We start from the raw sequence: 20,768 nt of genomic DNA, 5'->3' as shown, positions 1-20,768 counted from the left end.
ATCTCCACATGTGCTAGATGAAGCCTGAGCCTCCAATGCTTTTGCCATCCCCTGAATCCAACAAGGAGGGAGTGGCTTCCTGCCTGTCCCATGCATTGAACTCTTTGGGAGGTCTTCCTTCCTCCATGGCCTCCCATCACCATCCCCATCCTCAGGTGCTTCTCACTGCTGGTGCATCCTCCAAAACCTCTATCCTGTGTGATGGTGATGGTGATGGCCTGGCAGCCTCAGGCACCAAAGATGTCATATGCCCCCTAGGCCAGAGGCAAAGACTGAGTCAGATTATTGAGAACATGAGCCCAGTCACTTTCATACCAGAAAATGGAAATCTAGCTCATCATCACCTTGATCCTGGCTCATCTTGAACTCAACCTTCCCGGCATCAGCAGCCTGCCTCCAATTGCTGGTGGGGCCATCCCAGGATAGGAAGACACCACCACCAGCTACACCTATCCCTGGGACTTTTTATTCATGGAAGTTAATCCCATAGTAGGCAGGCTCCCTGTCTTCAAGCTGGAATAACAAGAGGAGCAATGACCATACTTTCCGGAGAGTATGCTTGAAAGAAATGTGACTCTTCAGGCTTAGGTGGAAGGAACCAAAATCCTTCAGCAGACAAGGTGATCACCACCTCCAGCTGCACCTGGCAGATCTTCAGGCAAGTAGGTGCTGTGCCTCTTTGTGCCACTTCTACCCTGATGGTCTGCTGCAGCCCAGCCAGATACCAAAAGTGGTCTTCTCAGGTAATGCCAGTCCCTTGGCCAGCAGGATGCCCCGATACACCCACCTTACCTCTGCCTGTGACATACATACTTGAGGCAAAGACAACCTAGAAGGCCTAAAGAGCTTGTCTTCCAACTCTGGGAGCCCTGAGCTAGCTTTACCATGGACTTAATCAGAATCCTGTCCGAGCCCATGTCCTCTATAGAATTACAGTAATAGAGATTGTCCTCACCAAGTTTGTGAATAAAGCCAAGATTCTCTACAAAGAGCAATTTAGGGATCCAGTGCAATACAGACACAAGTGGATGAATAAGGCTCCTTCGCCCTAGGCCTCAGAGCAGCCACTACTATTATGGGAGGTGTAACCTATAAAAAGGAAATCTTAGTAAAAACAGTCACAGGAAGTCTTGCTGAGCAATGTAACATCCCAGAGGCCTTCCAAGCCCCTAATGAATGGCCTAGAAGTCAAGTGTTCAGAGATAGGCAAGGTACCACTTCTGGCTGTAACTAGAGCAACGATCCAGTAGTATAATACAGCTACTGCCAATTCTCAACAAATCACACTCTCTACGTGGAAGAGAATACCCCTTTCTACTCTTGCACTACCTCCATCAGACTCCTCCACTGGTTGACAACAGTTGTCCACAGTGAATAAACGTACTTAAAGTTCACCTGTTCCTCGCACAGAAAGAACATAAACCTGAAAAGCCCAGACTTGCAACATAACACAGAGGAAAACAGCATATGTTTTAGGTGTAATGTCTGATAACAAAAGTTTAGTGGAGACGGGATGAGCTACTCTGTATCTCACTAAATGAAATCAGGCCGATAAAGCTGGGAAAGGGGAGCAGAGGCCAGCTTTCGAAGTGTCCTTGAACAGTTCTGGTGGAAGGAGGTATTCCTCTGGGGCTGCTTTATTTAGCTTGAGGTTTTTATAAAACAAAAGTTTGACGTTTATATAGTACTTTGTGCTAGGAAATGTCCTACATTCGTGTATGCCATTATTCTACAGGTAAGGAAAAAAGCACAGAGGAGATGAATAAGATACCCAAGGCCACACAGCAAGTAAGTGACAGAGCTTAGATGTGAACCCAAGTCCATGCTCTTAATCACCGTACTATACGCCTCTTCCTGTATGTGTGATGAAGCAAGAACAAGAGGATAGCGTACGGCAGAGTCCCTCAAGTTTGGGACAGTTCCACTGCTGTGCAAGATCTCCCGGCCCAGCCCCCTCACCCTTCCTCACCCAGCTCTTGGGAACCAAGCCCCTCTCCATGGAACCCCAGAGCCCAGGGCAGGCAGGTCCGCCGGAGGGTCCCTCGCGGTGGGAGGGCCCGGCTGCCCTCCACGCGTGTCCACAGCCCCTGCCCCCGGGCAGCTCCGAAGACCAGTGTCCAGTGCCCGGAGACGACCGACGCCAGGACGCCCTGCCGAACAGCCTCGGACCTCAGGAGCCCCTTTGGGCTCCTCGCGAGCACCCAGCTCCCTTCCTCTCTCCCGCCTTCGTCTGGACAGCGGGGCCTGCTTCAACCCCAAGGCCAGTGGGCTCCGCACCAGAAGGCCGGCGCGAGCCCAGGCTGGCCAGAGATGCGCAGCCCGGCCCGTTTGTGATCCTCGTGCGCCATCTGGCGGCCGGCGCGGGCACGGCCGCAGCAGAAGCGAAGCCGAAGCCGCTCTCGCCCCGGTCAGCCATTTCGTTCTAGGACGGTCGCATTTCCCGAGAGGCACTGCGATCCAAGCTCGCGGCAGCAGGAAATGGCGGCGCGCGCAGGCGCACACACGCCGGACGCAAGCGAGCAGGCGCATCCAGGACGGTCTCGCGCGCGGCTAGGCGCAGACGCGGCCTGGTGCGCGCGAGTGGGGGATGCACGGGCGCAGCCGCAGGTGTTCTGTGCCGGCTGCCCGGATCCCTGGAAGGCAAGGCGAGTCTGTCCTCACCTCTTTTCTTCCCAATCCACAATCTCCCGGTTTCCCACGGAAGTCGTGAAAGCTGTAGCACAGGGTTTGTCAACCTCGCCATTAGTGACATTTTGGACTGGATAACTGTGGTGGGGGCTGCTCTGTGCATTGTAGGACATTGGGCAGCATCCCTGGTCTCCCCCCACTATTTGCCAGTTACACTCTCCTCCCTGTTGTGACAATCAACAGTGTCTCCAGACATTGCCAAGTGACCCATAGCGGGTGGCGAGATGGGAGAGATGCCCCTAGTTCAGAACCACTACCCACGAACGATGATTACTAACCTAGACTGGACAGGAGAATAAACTGGGAGTTTTAAAAAAAGACATTGATGGTGGAGGTCCACCCCCAGAACAATTAACTATAAATGTCTGTGTGGCGCTCAAGAATCTTTTTTCTTTTTTTTAAACACTTCTCTGGATGATTTTCAAGTGCAGCCAGTTCACAGTGAAACACTGTGATCAAGAAAGTTTGTATTGATTTTGCAAACTTTTAAACATCGGAGGTAAGTAGTTACAAGCCTGGGCTCTACAGTTAGGCAGATGTGGGCTGCATTCCTAGCTCTGCTCCTCACAGGAGCCCTCCAATTCCTCCACTGTTAAACTGAAGAATAAGAAGCCAGATCGTTCCCCAGGTTTGGGAAATAGTAGATGAGATCATGGACACAGCACGCTTTACACATTAACCAGCTGAGTGTTAGTGGCTCTGGGTCTTGAGAGTAGTCTCCAAAGGATAAATTTCATAAACTAGTTTTTTAAAGTTTTTCCTGAAGTTTTTCTTAGAGCCTCTTGTGTCTGGACTCAGATCTGCCACTTGTAAGCCCTTAGACAAGTCACTTCGCCTTTATGCCCCAGTTTCCCCATCTTATCCATTTCACAGAGTTCCTGAGAAGATTGTAGAGCACCTCGCAGAGTGCATTATAGGTGTCAGTTGTTTTCACTCTGTTAAAATTGTCAGTGCAATTTGAAACAAAAAAGCCCATTGCCCACCCCACCCCCTAGCAGCCCAGTTTAAGTGCAGGTGACAAATGTGAAAAAGTAGCTGCAATGCAGTGTGAAAATGCAAAAATGCACTCACCTTTTAAACACCTCAATCAGACCATGTTTCTCTTTGGCTTAAAACTTGAAATAAGATCCAACCTCCTTATCATGGCTTACCACGGCCCTGCTCCATCTCTGGTCTCTCTCACCAGCTAGGCTCCAGCCATTCTATGCTTTAGAACATGCTAAGCATGTTCCCACCACAGGGCTTTTGGACTTGCGGTTTCCTATCTGCAGCTCTTTTCTCCTTGCTCTTCCTAGAGTTGGTTCCTTTTCCTCCTTAGAGGAGCTTGCCTGAGTCGCCCCCCTCCACCCATCTAAGTAGTAGCCGTCCTCACTGCCATCACTCTCTATATCAGCACCTTGGCTATTTATTTCAGAGCACTGTTCTTCCCAGGAGGCACAGAGACCTGGGACAGGCCTTTGTTCTTCACTCTAATTAGGTGAAAACCTCGCAGGATTGTGGGGAGGGCTGTATGAGACACTGAATATAAGGCTGTGCACACAGTAGGTGCCCCAAAGTTAAGTAGCTGTTGTGATCACTAACAATATCTGGTGTTAAAGGCCAATCAGTCCCTGCCTACCTTGACAACCTCCTATTCCACCATTCCCCAACAAGGACCTGCAGGAAACACCAGGTTGTTTGGAGTCCTTTGTATATCCTGTTCCTTTTGCTTGGAGGACTCCTATTCACTTTTCAAGATTCGGCTCAAAAGCCACCTCCCCCACAAAGCCATCCTGGGACCCCACTTCCCCTACTCCAGCAATGATGGGATGTTCCAGTCTGGGTGGGACGTTGCCCCCCATCAGCCACGTCTGATTTGTCTGTGTATTCCAGCCTGCAGCACAGGGCAGGTGCTGTCCAAGTGGTTGCTGACTGAAAAAGTAGGTGACTTCCTGATTATGGAGGAGTTCCTGGCTGGAAGCAACAAGGTGTAGTGGAAGGCTCCGTGGCCCAAGAGGCGGAGGCCAGAGGGTTCCAACTGGGGTTTCAGCCCTTGCCATGTGCCTCAGGCCAGCTCACAGGCCTCACTGGCCTCACCTTCCCAGCCAAAGGCTAATGCACACCTGCACTGCCTCTCTCCACTGCCGAAGCTCAGCAGCTTCTGGTTGATGCCTTACCCCTTCAGGTCTGCCTTCACGTCCTCCAGGTCTGCTGGGCTGTCACTCTTCCTGTCAGCCAGGACAGCAGAGGCCAGAGTAGTACTGGAGCTGAGGGAGGAACCACACAGGTCCACTGAGGCCTCAGACCAAAGGAGACTGGGGTCCCACGTCTTCCCCTTCCCGGCCGCCTTCTCACAGGAAAGGGAGACCTACATCTGTCAATAAAGTTTGGCCTCTCAGTCCTGCCATTAGTGTGGCACAGATGCCACTGTGCGTGATAACATCTTGTGAGCCCTGGCTGTGTCCTTAGCACCCTGAGCTCAAGACCAGGCACTGCCCCTGCCCAGCTCACAGTCCCTGAGGAAGTCTCCTGGTTTGAGGTTCCAGTATCCTTGCCTGACTTATACGGCCTGAGGTTCTGTGGGAGTCCAGAAAGATCATTCCTTACTAAATGCTCCACACACTCACAGCAAAATGGTCCTCCTACTGGTGGATTGGTAGATGAAATAGGGCAGAAGCCTGCAGCCTGGGAATGCACAACCTCTTCCCATTGCGCCTTCGCGCTCCTGGAGCCATGTGCCTTCCCAGTTGCCTCCACGTGCTCCCTGGGACTGAGCTCTCTAGTGTCAGCTGGCTGTCCCTGGGATTCCTCCCCCTGGCTACTGCTTGCTGGGATGGGCTGGGCTGGGCTGCAGTCCCTACAGGAGAGGTTCACTGAGACTTCTTGGCAGGGTCTCTTCCCAAGCTCTGCCTCCTGATGCCCCTCCTCCCCCACCACCTCAGCTTGGGTCCCTGTGGATAGGTGTTGGGCTGTCTGGGTCCCCTGACTTATCACCTGTTCCTCTTCCCCCACCGCCCCTCCCAGCCTTCCGTCTCTTGCAGTGATCACCTGATGTGAAGGTGGCATGGAGCTGAGAAGTGCAAGGCAGATTCTGGGGCACTGGAGCTAAGGCTGAACCCTGAATGCTGTGTCTGGTAATGGGACTGGTCACCTGGCAGTCACCCCACCCTTACCTGGTGGCTGCTGGTCCAGGCTTGCAAGGCTGAGCGTTGACACCATGCATACCCTGATCATCCAGGAGAGGGGTGAAGCCAGCAGCTGAGCACAGCCTGTGGAAGGAGGTCAAGCCCGGTCTGGGTTCAGGACTTTGTGTCTATATGTCTACTCCCTCCCAAAAGGGTGGGTTCTTTCCCCAACAGATGATGGGGACTGAAAAGCTGCTTGAACAGATGCTTGGGGCACAATATTCACTTGTATCCCATGGCTGCCTGACACTGGGTCAGCGTGGTCTAGTGGTTAAGTGCATACTCCCTGGAGGCCCATTGCTCAGATTCAAATCATGGCTTTGCTACCACCCTGCTGTGTGACCTTGGGCATATCACCTGACCTCTTTGGGCCTCAGTTTGATCATCAGTGAAATGGGAGTGATAATTTTTTGTGCCTCACAAGCTTCCTGAGAAGAGTAAATGAGTTAATAGAAGCCGAGTACTTCGAGTAATAATAATAATAATAATAATAATAATAATAATAATAATAAATGCCTGTGCCCTAGCACATGGGAAAGTGTTCCTGTTATTATTACTGGGCCCTGTTGCCCTTTGCTGTCCATCTGTATCCACCAACTTGATATCAATTGAGTGGGTGCTCTCTTACCCAGCCTTCCCAGGGGGAGGCTACATTCTCCATTTATGCCAATTGTACTTGTAACCATAATCACTAAATTCAATTATTAAGTAAACTCATGCAAATGAATGGAAAAGGAGAGTGGTTGTTTTTTCCAAGGGAAGCAACCTTTTCTATGGATAAACAATATAGGCAAGTTTCTTAAAAATCATTGTCAAAATAAATATAAATAAGACAACATAAAAGGCTGAGTTAAAAATCATAAAAATCTAGAAGATTCTTCAGATTATTCTGCAAGTTAATTTGAAGTTTTGCTTCACTTTAAAGAAACTGAAAGCGGAAAGCAAAGACTTCATTTTATGAGGGTGCATAAGCAAGAAGGATGATCTGGATGAATATTCAAAGATGAAGCACTGGGCCAGAAGTCTTCCACGACAGCCACCAGCGAACTGAGTCAATCTGCACGACTGCGGTGGCCAGCACACAGTGATGCAGGCTTCAGGTGTTGGGCTCTCGCACGGTCCTCCCCACTAGTGGCCTCTCCTTGCACCTGCTGAGGCACAGTGGTCAGAGGCTGGGGCCTGCTGTCCCCTTCCCGTGTTGGCTTGTGCTCCTGGATTTGGAAGTCAGGAGTCTGGGTCCAGGCATCAGCTGCAAACTAGTAAAGTTAGTGAGGGCAAGGGGTCCCCCGTGGGCTTGGGTGGGCAGAGGCAGCCAGGAGGGCCGGTCAGCAAAGCAGTCAGCAGGGGCTCCTCCTTGGGATTCCCTCCTCAGCCAGACCGCTGGAGCGCAGAGGTGCCTGCTTGCAGCGTGCACTCATGGCTCTCTGCAGACACCGGCTTTGCCATTCCTCTCTGGCCATCTGCTCTGAAGCATGAGGACTCCAGCACAGCTTAGAGTAGAACTATCTGTGCCAATATGTGCATGCCTAGCCTTTGCCCCCAAGGATGACTCATGCTTGGTTTGGAACCACTTTAGGACAGGTGGGACCTTGCCACTCTCAAATCACCTGAGAAAGTGGCCCCTGACTCCACCCAGATCCAGGAACTCAGAGCCCAGCTGGACACACTTGTCTCCTAGCTTGTCTCACTGGGGCCACTGCTTTTCCTCTCATTGAACCTCAGAGCAGAGATGGCCAGGGGAGGAGGGTGAGGCAGGAAAAGGAGGTTGCGGGCTTCTGGAAGGAAGGGAGAAAGCAGGGAAGAAGCTAGAAGACCTCCTTCTAGCTATCTTCAGAGCTCAGCCAAGAAGAAAGAAGTCACCGATTCATCCATCATTCGGTCATTCATTTGTTAGTTTGTCCCTTCCTTCATTCCCCACATGTTCATCCTACCTGCTTGGTGCCCAATCAGGTGAGGGCTGGGCCTCCAGCTGCGAGTGGACCTTTATGCCTGCTCTGGAGGAGCTGAGAACCAATGGCAGAGGGTAGGAGAAGAAGTAAGATTGAAGCATAGGTAATTCCCACAAGTGGAATGCCCAGGGACAAAGGATGTGGTGGGGGTGGGAGTGCAGTAGACAGGACTACGCACAATGACCAGTGGTTGGCCCGCAGCAGCCCAAACTGTTTTGGCAGCTTGACCCTGGGACAGCTTGTCACCAGGGACATTAGAAAATCAACAACTCGGGGCCACCTGCCTCTCCCAGGCAGCTCACCCTCCTCTCTCAGAGCTGATATCTGCTCCAGCCAAGCCTTCAAGTGGGGAGCCCAAGGCTCCAGATCTCACATTTCCATCACTTGACTGTGCACTTGACCTGTTATGGGAAAAGAAGCATTTAGTGACTCTGATTGGGTTTTGACCTAATCTAACTCAGATATCCTAAAAGCAGGCTTCAAGGACCAGTAGCCCAGGCCCTTGGCTGCCACCGTGCACTGCTCTGATTGGAGCCAAGCCAATATCAGCAAGTATCTTTGCTTTTCTTCCAAACCTGATGAGCTGGAAGCAATAGTGGAGCCAAGAAAGAGAGCAAAGTGGCAACTCGGGAGGAGGTTGGCATGATGGCGGGCCAATGGCCAACAGAACAAGGGGCAAGGCATTTGGGGCCACTAATAAACCATAGAGCCCAGGGCAAGATAAGGCTTCCCCAGCCATCTTGGGGCCCCTTCCCTTATTCCTAGGGCTGAGTCCCAACTAGGGGTCAGTGCTCCACACTGAGAAGGTAGTGGCAAGCAGACAAAGCTGTGGGCTCTTATACATTACTGGCTACCAGTTTCCCATTGAGGAAATGCCCAACTCTCAGCCACTGCTCACCATTCCCTGGCTTGGGTGGTCATGGGATGGCTGGGCACAACCATCCCCTATGGACTCATCCTCCCCGACTATGGCTTGCCTCCCATCCTTGTGCTCCCTCCACGTCTCTCTTTGTCCACAGGTCATCCTGGACGTCCCTACTAGATGCTCTGCTGGGGCCCATGCATCCTTTGGCTGCTGACTTCCCCAAACTGCCAGCTTGGCAGCCTTGCCTGCCCTGGCCATGAGCAGGGCTGATTTCAATGGAGTAAAACCACAGTGAGGTTGGGCCAAGAGTTTCATCCTCCTTTGCAACTAGCTCCCTGAGGAATCTTGGCAGGGGCCTGTCCCTCTCCAGGCCTCGTGCATTCCTTCATTCATTCTTTCAACAGATATTCATTGAGGACCTGCACTGCCACAGGCACTGGGGACACAGTGGGGAATGGAATAGTCCTGGTCCCAGCTCCATCCATTGACCTTGGATCGGGGGCCACGTGGGCACCATGTGCCTGCACTGAGTTACCTTTCAGAGTCCGGATCAGGGACCTTGAAGGCCTCTTCACTAGCCAATTCTCTGTTGGGTTCTCTGGGGCTGGGGACCTCCTTGTCTTTGGAGCCCGGGCAAGACCTATGGAAGAAAGAAACATAAGTTAATCACCCAGCAGCCACCCACACTCAGGTTGGGGCAGTTACCTCATCCCCAAATGCCAGCTGTCTCCAAGGAGCTTAAAATCTGATACTGCAGGATTGGCCAATTCTCAAAATCTCATTACTGGGACCGGCCCGGTGGTGCAGCAGTTAAGTTCGTACGTTCCACTTCTCGGCGGCCTGGGGTTCACCGGTTCAGATCCCGGGTGCGGACATGGCACTGCTTGGCATGCCATGCTGTGGTAGGCATCCCACATATAAAGTAGAGGAAGATGGGCACAGATGTTAGCTCAGGGCCAGGCTTCCTCAGCAAAAAGAGGAGGACTGGCAGTAGTTAGCTCAGGGCTAATCTTCCTCAAAAAAAAAATCTCATTACTAATAGCTACTAAATTAATTACTGTTAGCTAATGCTACTAATAGCTAATAACACTACTGTTGATTGAGGGTCAGACCCCATTCTCATGACTCTGCATGCATTAACTCTCCACATCAACCCCGGACGTGGGCACTGTTGTTAGTGCTCATGTTTCCAGATGGGCAAACTGAGGTACAGAGAGCCCAAGTGACTTGCTGCAATTTCCACAGGTAACAAGGGGAAGAGCTGGGATTTGAACCCAAACAGTCTTGCTTCAGAGTTCTGGACTGTAATCCTCCATGGTGTAAGACTGATCCTAACTTCCTAATTCAACCTCCCTCGGTTCTCTTAGGTCATCAGGGAGCCCCATGGTGTCAGACCCAATGGAGACACTCCTATCATTATTGCCATTCAGGACCACTAAACCAGTGGGCCACTCCCGCCTTCCCTCCCCTGTCCGTCCATCAGGACTCTGTGATACCACCTCCTATCTCCCTTGCCACACCTCCCCAGTCTCCTTTGCCTTTTTCTCCTCTTCTTCTCCTTAAATGTTGGTGTTCCCAGCGTTCCTCTCCATCTGCATGCTCCACCACCTTGGCCACCTCCTCTGCTTCCACGGCACCAAGTGCCACCCTCAAGCTAATGACCTCTGCTTGTTCCCACCTCTCCTCTTTGCTCCTGACCCATACCTCCACTGCCTCCTGGATTGGCCCTCAGGCAGCCCACACTCAACAGGGCCAGAACTGACCACCCTCCCCCAGTTGCCCTCAGGAGGGATGACCAGGCAGCTGCGACCTCCACACCAGGGTCTGTGCCCCTCTCTCCTCACTTTCCTTAACATTGTACCCCATGGAAACATAAACATTGAGCCCCATTATTTCAGTCTCATCTGTCTGCATATAACATGTAAAGCTCTTGAGCTCTGATCTCTCTCCCAAACCTCAACCACAAAACCCTCAAATGCCTCCACACTAGAAATAAACTCATCATGTATCCATTTGAAAAGTACTAAGTATTTGTAGCACCCCTCCTGCCCCCTGCCGCTGGTCCCCACTAGTACAGTGAGCTATGGAGCAAAAGGTACAGAGTGGGAGTCAGGCAGCCTGGGTGGGAGTCCTGGATCTGCCTTCTCTTAGCCATGTGACCTTAAGCAAGTTACTTAACCATTTAGGGTCCCAGTTTCCTCATCTGCAGAAGGGACGTTATGGGTTCTGGAGACAGGAGACACAGCAGGGACCTTCTTCGTAGGCAGCCTGGCTTCCTCCCACATCTCTTGGGTCACTTTTGCCCCTGTTTTTCAGAGACTGGTCACCTTAAGGAAACCAACAAAGCAGCTTCCGATGTTGCCTTACTACAGACATCACACTGGATGATTCTCAATCATTCCAGCAACAAACGCTCCTGCACTACTGTTCTGGGCCAGGCCATGTGCTGGAGCCCAAAAGAAATGTAGGGAACAACTTAGCCACAGCCCCTACCCTGCGGGCACTCAGAGATCTTGGCACAGACCAACCTGAGTGACAACTGTGACTGTGTGAAAGATTCTCTGGTGGAGGTATGAACACAGCACTGTGTGAGCTCAGCCAGGAAAGCCCCTCACAGATGCTGCCTCAGAAAGAAACGCAGGGGAGAGAGGTGCCCCAGAGGGGATACATCCGAGGCGGGACTGAAAAATGCAGACGGGAAAGGGCATCCCAGGCAGAGCCTACAGCCTGTACAGACGAATGGTACTGGGGGACAGATGGAGGCCCAGAAGGCTGGAGTGGAGGACCCAGGGAGGGAGGGGATAGGAGGAGAGCCCAGTGCGGACGGGCCTCGCCAGGCAAGATAGCAAGTTCAGGCTGCAAAGCCTGAATGGCGGGGGGGGGGGGGGGGGGCAGCATTGCAGGGCTTTCCCCAGGGGGCTGGCATGACTACTTCTGCCTTTCAGAAATGTTACCCAGGTAGAGATGTGGAGGAGTGTCTGGGGATGAGGCAATAGGAAACGGTTGCAGACAGCTGGGCAAGTGATGGTGAAGGCCTGGACCTGGGGGAGGGCAGTAGGGACAGAAATATCTCTAAAATAGAATGGATGGGCTCAGTGCCTGACTGGGGCAGGTATATAGAGAGGTAAGAGTCAAGGAGCAGAGTAAAGGAACCTAGAGATCCATTAGGACTCATCTTGGATGTCACTTCCTCCAGGAAGCCTTCCTAACCACGCCCAACCCCATGCTGGTTAGAGACCCCTGCTTGGAGCTCCCACTGCCCCAAGGATTATCTTGGGCATACACTCTGGCCTCCCTCCTCAGACCCTGGGCTTCCCGAGGCAGGGTCCCAGTCTGGCTGCTTCACCGCTGCCTCGCAGGCTCTGGCACAGGGGTCAGGTATGCAGCAGGGGCTCACTAAATCCTGGTTAGGTGAAGAGCTAAATGAGCAGGAGAGAGAGAGTGCTGCAAAAAGGCAGGGAGGCATGCTTCCTTTGGCCTGCCCTGCTCAGATCTCCCCCTGCCCCAACCCCACCTTCCCTGGGGCCCAGCTCCCAGCCCCCCGAATCCTGCCTGCCTGTTATCTGGCTGTCTGCCCCCTACCTTGGGGCAGGGGCTTGGCCCGCTGTGCTCCATGCAGGTTGTGGCCCCCTGTCCTTCGCCCTCCCCAGCATTGGGCGTGATGGCATTGTGAACTGTCAAGGCTGACCCAGTGACCCCACCCAGTTTCCGGTGGCCCCCTCACACAAGCAGGGCAACTGCCCCAGTGGCCTCAGAAGGCTCTGCAGACCCCGTGTCCCCACACAGCACAGCTGGCCAGTCCCATCCCCAGGGCTCGGCCAGGCTGAACCATCACTTCCCGAGGGCTCCTGGCACACTGCATGGTCAGCATCTCAGTCCTGGCCTAACTCATGTCTGCGTCTGCCTCCCCCACCAGGCAGACAGTCAGCTACTCCGGCCAGGGGGTGGTCACCACTGGGTCCTCAGGGCCGGGTCTGGCCTCACATGGATGAAACGCTCACTCCCCAAGAGTTGTGGAGTGAAAGAATGAAATAGGAGAGAGAACCCAGGTCAACCATGTCTCTCAGCCACCAGCCCACAGGCCTCATCATTTGCATCCCGGCCCTGACGACCCAGTCTCTCAAAAGGTGTGGAAAGAGCTCAGACAGCAGCAGGGCCCCCATACCTCATTCCTTCCAAGTCTGGGGCCACCAGGCGGAGTCCCACCCCAGGCGTCATGATCTGAAGGCAGACAATCTCCCCGCCTCTTGTGCTGCAGCCAAAGGAGAGAGCCAGGGAGGTGCTGGTAAGAAAGGCCTCCCCCTGCCCCGTCTGTGGGGGTGCTTCAAGGGCATTCTCCCACACGAGCCCCCTGGCTAATGTAGCAGGACACCTGCACCATTGCCTGGTTTAGGGTTTTTTTTTTGCTCTTGTCTCCTCTTGGGCCTTGAGCCCTCCTGGTGCTGCAGTCGAGCTTGGGTCACTGACCTCCAGGCCCCAGAGGAAGGGGAAGGTAGGACCCCTTCACTAATCTCCCAGTCTGAAGCCCAGCCCCCTTCAGGCACAGCAAGGGGCCTTCTGGGTGGAAACGGGACTGCCCAGCCCCAATGTACTGTCTGTAGGTGCCACCGTGATGCTGCCAACCACTTGCAGAGGTGAACCCTGCCTGTGGCCCCAGTGGACTGTCCAAAGTGGCTATTTATGAGGCCAGTGGGAATTCTGAGTTCGTGGGCTGATGGGAACTGAAGATGAACAAGATGCCAAGAAACCTACAGACCAAATTTGAAGTTGAGAGTCTGTGGGAAAGGAATGGTGGAGACTCGAGGGGTGACAGCATGTGACCAGGTGCCCATGAGCTGGAGCCCATAGAGGATCAGACATTCTCAACACTCAAAGGGCCCCTTTGAGGGTTCCCATGCTCAGAACCTGGCCCGAGGGTGACCGCACACATCCCTCCAAGTCCAATGTATTTTTTGGCCCCACTGGAGGGCCTGACACCCAGAAGTTTCAGGCGGTGGTGATGGCCAGGGCTGAAGAGAATCTAGAGCTCACTGGCTTTATGGGGGTACCCTTCATCTCAAACCACACCTCCCCAGGTCTGTAGAGTAAGGCCTAAGCCACCCTTCAAGACCCAGCCCACATCATATTATGGCCACTCCCTCCTGCCTTCAGTTGCCCCTGGGCACTGAGCTGGGCTCTGGGGTGGAGATTGGGGTGGGCGCCAGGCCTGCCTTAGGGAATCTTCCAGCCCAGTGGGGGCAGGATGAGGCCAGAGTGGCATGGGTGCTGACTCTACTAAGCTGTAGGGCTATGCACAAATCCTGCCCCAGGGGCACCCGAGAAGCTTCATAGAGGTGTAGCCCAGGCCAGGCCAGGCCAGCTGGAGGGAGATGGGGAGGTGGAGGTGGCGGCTGGCAGGCGTCTTAAATGCTGAGACCAGATCTGGTGTGGCAAAGCGAATGGGCTTGAAGCGGAGGGTGAGGGGCTTGACAGGATCAGACTGGCACTTTAGAAAGGCCACTCCAGGGTCCCAGGAGGAAGAGAGATTGGAGGGGCCAGGGTGAAGGCAGGCAGGTGGGTAGTCCCTGCTTTGGGTGAGCCCAGGTGGCCCTGCTGCTCTCAGTCACTTTGGAGTTGACCCTGGTTTCTGACTCCAACCTATACCTGGAGGCTGTGGAAGACCAGGTCAGTGGGCTGTTCATCTCTGTGCCTCCAGGCTGAGACTTGATGCACTAGAGATGACCAGAAGGAAACGGAAGGGCTGCCAGGGACTGGGCCCTTCCCTACAGGAAGGCCAGGAGGGGGCCCAGTGCACACAGGCAGCTCTGATCCCCACCTGACTGCTCCTGCGATAATGGCGACGACGGCATAAAGCTGCTGGCCGCTGGCCCTACTCTGCCCCATCTACAGCAAGTGGTGCCAGGAACCAGGGACACGTCCCACTTGGGGATGTCACAGGCAAGTAAAACAGTTTCTCACTGGCATTTCTTGCTATGTCAGAGGAAAGAGGAACAAGTGTTGCCCCAGCCTGCCCAAACCTGCACCTCTCCCTCCATGCCTTCCTCCTCCTTGTCATCCCCCTGAGTGATTCCTTCTTATAGACCCAGCTCAAATGGAGCCTCTTCTGGGGAGAGGCGGCTGTTGTGGATTGCACGGTGTCCCCCAAAAGATATGTTGAAGTCCTAGCCCTAACCTCCCGTAACTGTACCTGTGAATGGGGCCTCATTTGGAAATGGGGTCATCGCAGATGTGATTAGTTGAGGTCGTACTGGAGTAGGGCGGATCCTAATCCCAAATGACTGGCATCCTTATAAAAAGAGGACATTTAGACCCAGACACACAGAGGGAACAGAGCTATGTGAAGACAGAGGCAGAGATTAGAGTGATGGATCTACAAACTAAGAAACACCAAGGATTGCTGGCATTACCGGCAGCTAAGAGGAAGGCGTGGAACAGATCCCCCCCGAGCCCTCGGAGGGAGCACACAGCCCTGCCGACACCTTGATTTAGGTCTTCTGGCCTCCAGAACTATGAGATGATACATTCCTGTTGTTTAATCCACCCAGTTTCTGGTGCCTTGTCATGGCAGCCCCAGCAAATTCATACAGGGGCCTTCCAGCCTCTCCTCCTCTGCAGCCCCCCACCAGCAGTGCCACATCCCCAGACGCTCAACCACACATCAGTTCTAGTCCAACCTGAAGTTCTCAGCTGGTCTGAGAGCTTCTGGAGTCCAGGAACACTCATCCAGTGTGGCCCCAGCGGCCTGCAGGAACGCAAGTGACGGTGGCCTGTGCCAAGGAGTGTATGACTCATGCAGCTAAAAGAGGGAGAGAGGCAGGGGAGGGAGGGAATACCTCCTTTCCTGGCCCCAACAGCCGCATTTCCCTGAGACGCCAGCAAGTGGCGATATTGGTCTGTTTCTTCCCCTGAAGACGGCCCTGCAAATCGGCAAGCCTGTAGTGAGGAAGACTGGATGATAGTAGCCAGGCACTGCACAAAGGACTTTATATGCATTATCCCATTTAGTTTGTGGGACAGCCTCGGGAGGTAGGTATCACTGCTCCCTATTTTACATGTGAGAACACTGAGGCACAGAGAGGTAAAGTGACTTGCTCAAGGTCACACAGCCAGTACAGGGCAATGCCAGGGTTTTCCCTTGTGACAGAAGCTGTGCTCTTACTCACTGCTCTCTAGCTACTCTGCCAGGCAGCATGCTGGGGCACAGCCTATAGGCCCTTCCCTGGTCAGGTGAGGCAGAGAGCCAAGAAAGCTTGAGCAGTGCTGTGATAGAGGCAGCAGCCGGGCCTGGGAACCCTCAAGCAGGCCAGCTTCTCTGGTAGAGGGTATCCCAGTGAGCTCAGTTCAAAAGGTGGGCAGGAGTTGTCCCACAGCAAGAGGGGAAAAATGAGATGAACCCAAGAAACCAGGCCCCAGGGTGCATGGAGGGAGAGCCCGTTCTACCGGCAAGCAGTGTGGGTGTGGGGCTGCTGGTGGAGACAAGTAGCTCAGATGTGGACACTTGCAGATGAGGGGCCTTTGGGCTATCCAGGCAGGTCTGGAGTCCCGAGCAGGATTCAAGTTCCAATGGGAGGAAAGAGACAGCTGAAGAGCCCCGAGGACACAGCCTTTGGGCGTCCTTGTGTGGTACTCTTTCTGTCTCAAACGTTCAGCCCTCCCTGAAGTCCTTAAAAGGTTTGGCAGCTAAGACAGGGGTGTCCCTCCCGCTTGGCCTGCTGCATGAGATAAGGAGCTCACCTTCAGACTTGAGCCACGGGGGACGGGGCAGAGGCAGGCTTGGAAGGGGGCAGCCTGGGCAAGGCCATGCCTGGGGCCAAGGCTGTATAGTCTCCTGTCCCAGCCTGCCAGAAATCAGCTTTTGCTGAGGTGCTGTGGGACCCAGGGTTTGGCTGAGTCACTGCGCCCCATGGGCCTGGGCTCCCTCAAGGGCACAGCCAGACCTGGACCTCTCAGAGAGCCAGGCAGACAGGAGCTGGGCATGGGGACTAACGAGGGCTGCCTGATAGTGAAGATGGCTCCCCTGGAAGCTGCCCGGTGGGCTCCCGCTCTGTCGGGGCTGCGGGATCTGAGAGAAGCATCCAGCTGAGCCTCCCTGACAGCCCCTGTTGTGCGCTCTGAGGGGGGCTCCCTCCTTCCCGATGGAGGCTGCTCCGTTGAGAGACATCTCTGGTATCTGGAACATTCCATAATCTGGTCCCAGTTCTGTTTCCTGGCGCCTCACAGGCAAGTTTGGTCTCAGACTTCTGGCCTCCAGAACTGTGAGACAATACATTTCTGTTGTTTGAGCCCCCAGTTTGGAGTACTGTGTCACGGCAGCCCGAGCAGACTATGACAGCCACCCTGTTATGACAGCCACGTGATGAGGCTTAAACATACCCCCAAATTTTCTGGAATAAATGTTGAAATGCCTCTCAAATCCATAATACATCACAACCAAATTTCCTCCTATGTTCTCTTTTAAAAAGCATCTGAAACCATTCATTGCTTTAAAAAAAAAAAAAAGAAGAGAAATCAGAGATGTGCATTGTTTGGGGTTGAATCGTGTCCCCTACAAAATTCACGTTGAAGCCCTAACCCCCAGGATGTCAGAATGTGACCTTATTTGGAAATAGGGTTGTTGCAGACATAATTAGTTAAGATGATGGCATAATGGAGTAGGGGGCCCTAATCTAATCTGACTGGGGTCCTTATAAGATGAGGAGATGACGACACAGACACGCACAGAGGGATGACCACGTGAGGACACAGGGAGAAGACGGCCATCTGCAAGCCGTGAAGAGAAGCCTCAGAAGAAGCCAACACTGCTGACACCTTGCTCTCGGACTTCCAGCCTCCAGAAGTGGGAGAAAATACATTTCTGTCATTTAAGCCCCCTAGTCTGTGGGACTTTGTTATGGCGGCCTCCGAGTCCCATCGATGCTGCTTTGTGAAGAGCTCTCAGATCTCTCCATTTGTTCCAAAGTTCTTACAGACAAAAGTTCAGACAAACAGGGGGGATCAAGAGAGGGAGGAAGTGAAGAGCAGGGGCATCTCTGGCAGGGAGGCCCTGGCCGCCTCCTCCCCAGCCCAGCAGTCCTGCTGCTCGGGCCATGGGCCACGGCTGGGGCTGGCCTCACATTCCTGGCTCCCCCTGGGCAGAGAAGGTCTGCAACCCCGCTCTCCTCCACCAGTCTGTGCTGCAGCAGGTGGGCCTGTCTCCCTCCTGGCACAGAGGAAGTGGCCCTGAGGACTGTGGTCGCATACAAACGGTTGTGGGGCTTGAGTTGGGGAGGGGAGTAGGGGCTTGCAGTGGCGTTAGAAGAGCTGGAACAGCCCCTGGAGCCCCTGAAAGTGACCTGTAGGGTCAGGTGCTCTGCCACTCTGGCCTCCAGGTCTTCCAAGAGTGTCACAGAGGCACAACTCTTAGCAGACCTGGATTTGGGCAAAGCTCCCAATCCAGGCAGGTGCTTTAAACAGCGACAACAGGGCAGTGATGCTCTCAGCAGGACGTAGCACAATTCAGCACAAAGTACAAGGAGGTATCGATTGCTCTTCATCCGCAGATAAGAGAGCACCATTATCTGCGAGGCTCAGAAATCAGGGCAAATCAGGGCCCCACCTGGAGTGAGATCACCAGCACTCGGCCTGCCCCTGCCCTGTCACTCCACTGCCGGACCCTCCCATCTGACTGGCTCACAAGCCAGAGCCAGCTCTCGGCCCCACCTGGGCTCCCAGCTCCCAGTGGGGCTAGGGAGGGGCTAGGCAGACTCAGCATGCGCTCAATTCACATTGCCCAAGACACTTTGGCTCTGCCTCTGTCCACACTGGCAAAGAAGGCAGCTTTGAGCAGTGCTGGGGACTGCGGAGTCCCCTTCCCTGGCAGGAGGCGGAGGACAGCGTTGGCAGGTTGAACTTGGCCAACTTACAGGAGAGCCGGGAACAAGCCTAAGAATGGCAGGGCTGGTGCCCCGGTGACAGGCCCTCTCCAACCCTGGAGTTGGTACTTTTTCTCAGAATGTTGTGGCCACCACTGGGCTTAGTGGTCAAGGGTTAAAGTGACACAGATAAACATTAAACAGACAAGAGTGAAGCGCTCTCTCCTTGGAGGCCAGGTTGCTTTTCTCCTTTCAGCCCTAGGACATCCAGCCAGACAGGGCCTTACTGATTTATGTGCCCTATCCTGTCCCTGGGCACATGGGGACACTGACCCTGAGGTCCTGCAGAGAGGTGACCTAGCAGAGGTTTCACAGTGACTGAGTGGCAGGCAGAGATGAGTAGCTGGTTACCTGCTCAATCCAGGGGTGGATCTTGCCAGAGCAGGTGGGTCTTGGCTCTTCTCAGAAGGCCCGTCCTCATCTACCACCTCAACCCTTTGGGCAAGAAGAGAAACAGATGACCGTCCCCAGGGCACTCACGTCCCGCTCAGCTGCCCCGGAGCTTGCTGCTCCTGAAGCGTATGCTTTCTTTTAGTGGAGTCTAGGGCCATGAGGTGGCCCAGGCTAGGGGCTCAGAAACTCAAGCTCGGGATAAGGACAGCATGCAGGATTGAATAGGGTCCTCCCAAAATTCATGTCCCCGTGGAACCTGGGAATGGGACCTTATTGCAAATAGGGTCTTTGCAGATGTGGTTAGTTAAGATGAGGTCGTACTGAGTTAGGGTGGGCCCTAAATCCAATGACCAGTGTCTTTATAAGAAGAGGGAAATTTGGACACAGACACATAGAGAAAAGAAAAGTCATGTGATGGTGAAAGCAGAGACTAGAGTGGTGTGTCTACAAGCCAAGGAATGCCAAAGACCGCTGGCCACCACCCGAGTTTGGGAGAGAGGCCGGGACAGCTGCTCCCTCAGAGCCCTCAGAAGGAGCCAACCCTGGTGACACCTTGGTCTTGGACTTCCGGCCTCCAGAACTGGGAGACAATACATTTCTAGAATTTATGCCACCCAGTTTGTGGTACTTTGTTATAGCAGCCCCAGGAACCTAATACAGCCAGTAAGAGCACACCATTATCTGTCACTCCTTCTGTGCTGCCACTACCCTCTGCTGGCTGTATTCCAGTCCACCTCTGGGCCTTTGCACCAGCTGGGCCTTCTGCCTGGAACACTAAGCATGCTAGCTCCTCCCTGCTTCTCAGTCCTCAGCTCGCTAAGCTACATCATGTCCACCCAACACAATGTCCCTAAAATTCAACTTTCCAGAAGTTTCTTCCCTGTCTTCCTCAAATATTCTCTTCTCCCAGAAGACGTCCTGTCTCAACTAATGGTGACACCCCTCCTTCATTCAGCTGGAATGTCCTAATGTCTTGATCATTCCTTGTTGAACTCTGTTCACTCTTTAGGGCCCCTCTCCAATGTCATGGTCACTTCCAAGAGCCTGGCCAGGCAGGGGCTCCCAATGGCAAGCCTCTGGGCTCCAGACCAATGGTCCTTCCTGCCCAGCCTTTGTCCAGCCCGTCTCCAGCAGGTGGGGGAGGGCAAGGAAGCAACTCCTTCGTACCCTGGTCGCTACTTTTGCTTCTGAACCTCAGAGGCCCTTGGAAACACTACAGCTCCATCTTGGTTCAGGGGCCTAGCCCTGCTAGCCATTGGCAAATGGAAGTTTCTGGCCACAAGCTGTGTTCTCTCAGCCAGGCTCCTGCCTATATAGAACTGGCTGCCAGGGCCACATGTGCCACCACAGCCACCTAGGTGCTCACCTGGCCTCTTGACAAAAGCTACCACCCCCTCACAACTCCTCCTGCTCAGGGACAGCAGCCAGCACCCACATCCCGCCCCTGCCAGCAGGAGGCCTTCTCCGGGGTCAGCAACAGGCTTCCAAGGCTTCCCGTGCTGACACTTACCTCTTCGCAATGAACGGGGCCTGCGTCTCCTGGGCAGGGCTGCTAGAAAGGAGGCAGAAAGGTGACATGTTGGGCAGAACCCGTGGACAGGTGACATCATGACCGCTCTGCCTCAGAGGGTCCTGGGCCTCTCTCTCATTCCCAACACCTTGCCTGCCCTGATAGCAGCAGTCAGACCTCTCAGTTTTCCAGAAAGTACATCTGAGAATCCCAGAAGGTCCGGCTCGAAGGGCCCTCTCAATGCACCCCTCACCAGCCAGAGGAAGATCAGAGCCCTGAGGGGAAGGG

At 53.8% G+C, this 20,768-nt stretch overlaps 1 protein-coding gene across 13 annotated transcripts in view; it reads right to left on the bottom strand.

Annotated features, from left to right (window-relative positions):
* Positions 1–20,768, bottom strand: part of ZNF185 (zinc finger protein 185 with LIM domain) — a 67,491-nt gene that overhangs the window by 24,925 nt on the left and 21,798 nt on the right. For 7 of the 13 annotated variants that reach the window (XM_070502122.1, XM_070502126.1, XM_070502124.1 and 4 more), the window contains 8 exons: positions 20,481–20,522; positions 18,929–19,012; positions 12,832–12,918; positions 9,202–9,306; positions 8,104–8,202; positions 7,784–7,855; positions 5,841–5,936; positions 4,845–4,934 (listed from right to left, as the gene is read on the bottom strand). In XM_070502122.1, the coding sequence (XP_070358223.1) occupies positions 4,845–4,934; positions 5,841–5,936; positions 7,784–7,855; positions 8,104–8,202; positions 9,202–9,306; positions 12,832–12,918; positions 18,929–19,012; positions 20,481–20,522 (675 nt within the window). The remainder of the gene's footprint in view (positions 1–4,844; positions 4,935–5,840; positions 5,937–7,783; positions 7,856–8,103; positions 8,203–9,201; positions 9,307–12,831; positions 12,919–18,928; positions 19,013–20,480; positions 20,523–20,768) is intronic. The other 6 variants (XM_070502123.1, XM_070502134.1, XM_070502125.1 and 3 more) reach the window with 5 other exon arrangements.

Source organism: Equus asinus, chromosome X (assembly GCF_041296235.1).
Source record: "Equus asinus isolate D_3611 breed Donkey chromosome X, EquAss-T2T_v2, whole genome shotgun sequence".
Classification (NCBI taxonomy): domain Eukaryota; kingdom Metazoa; phylum Chordata; class Mammalia; order Perissodactyla; family Equidae; genus Equus; species Equus asinus.
Note: the sequence above shows the minus strand (reverse complement) of the source record. Positions and strands in the feature narration are given on the sequence as shown.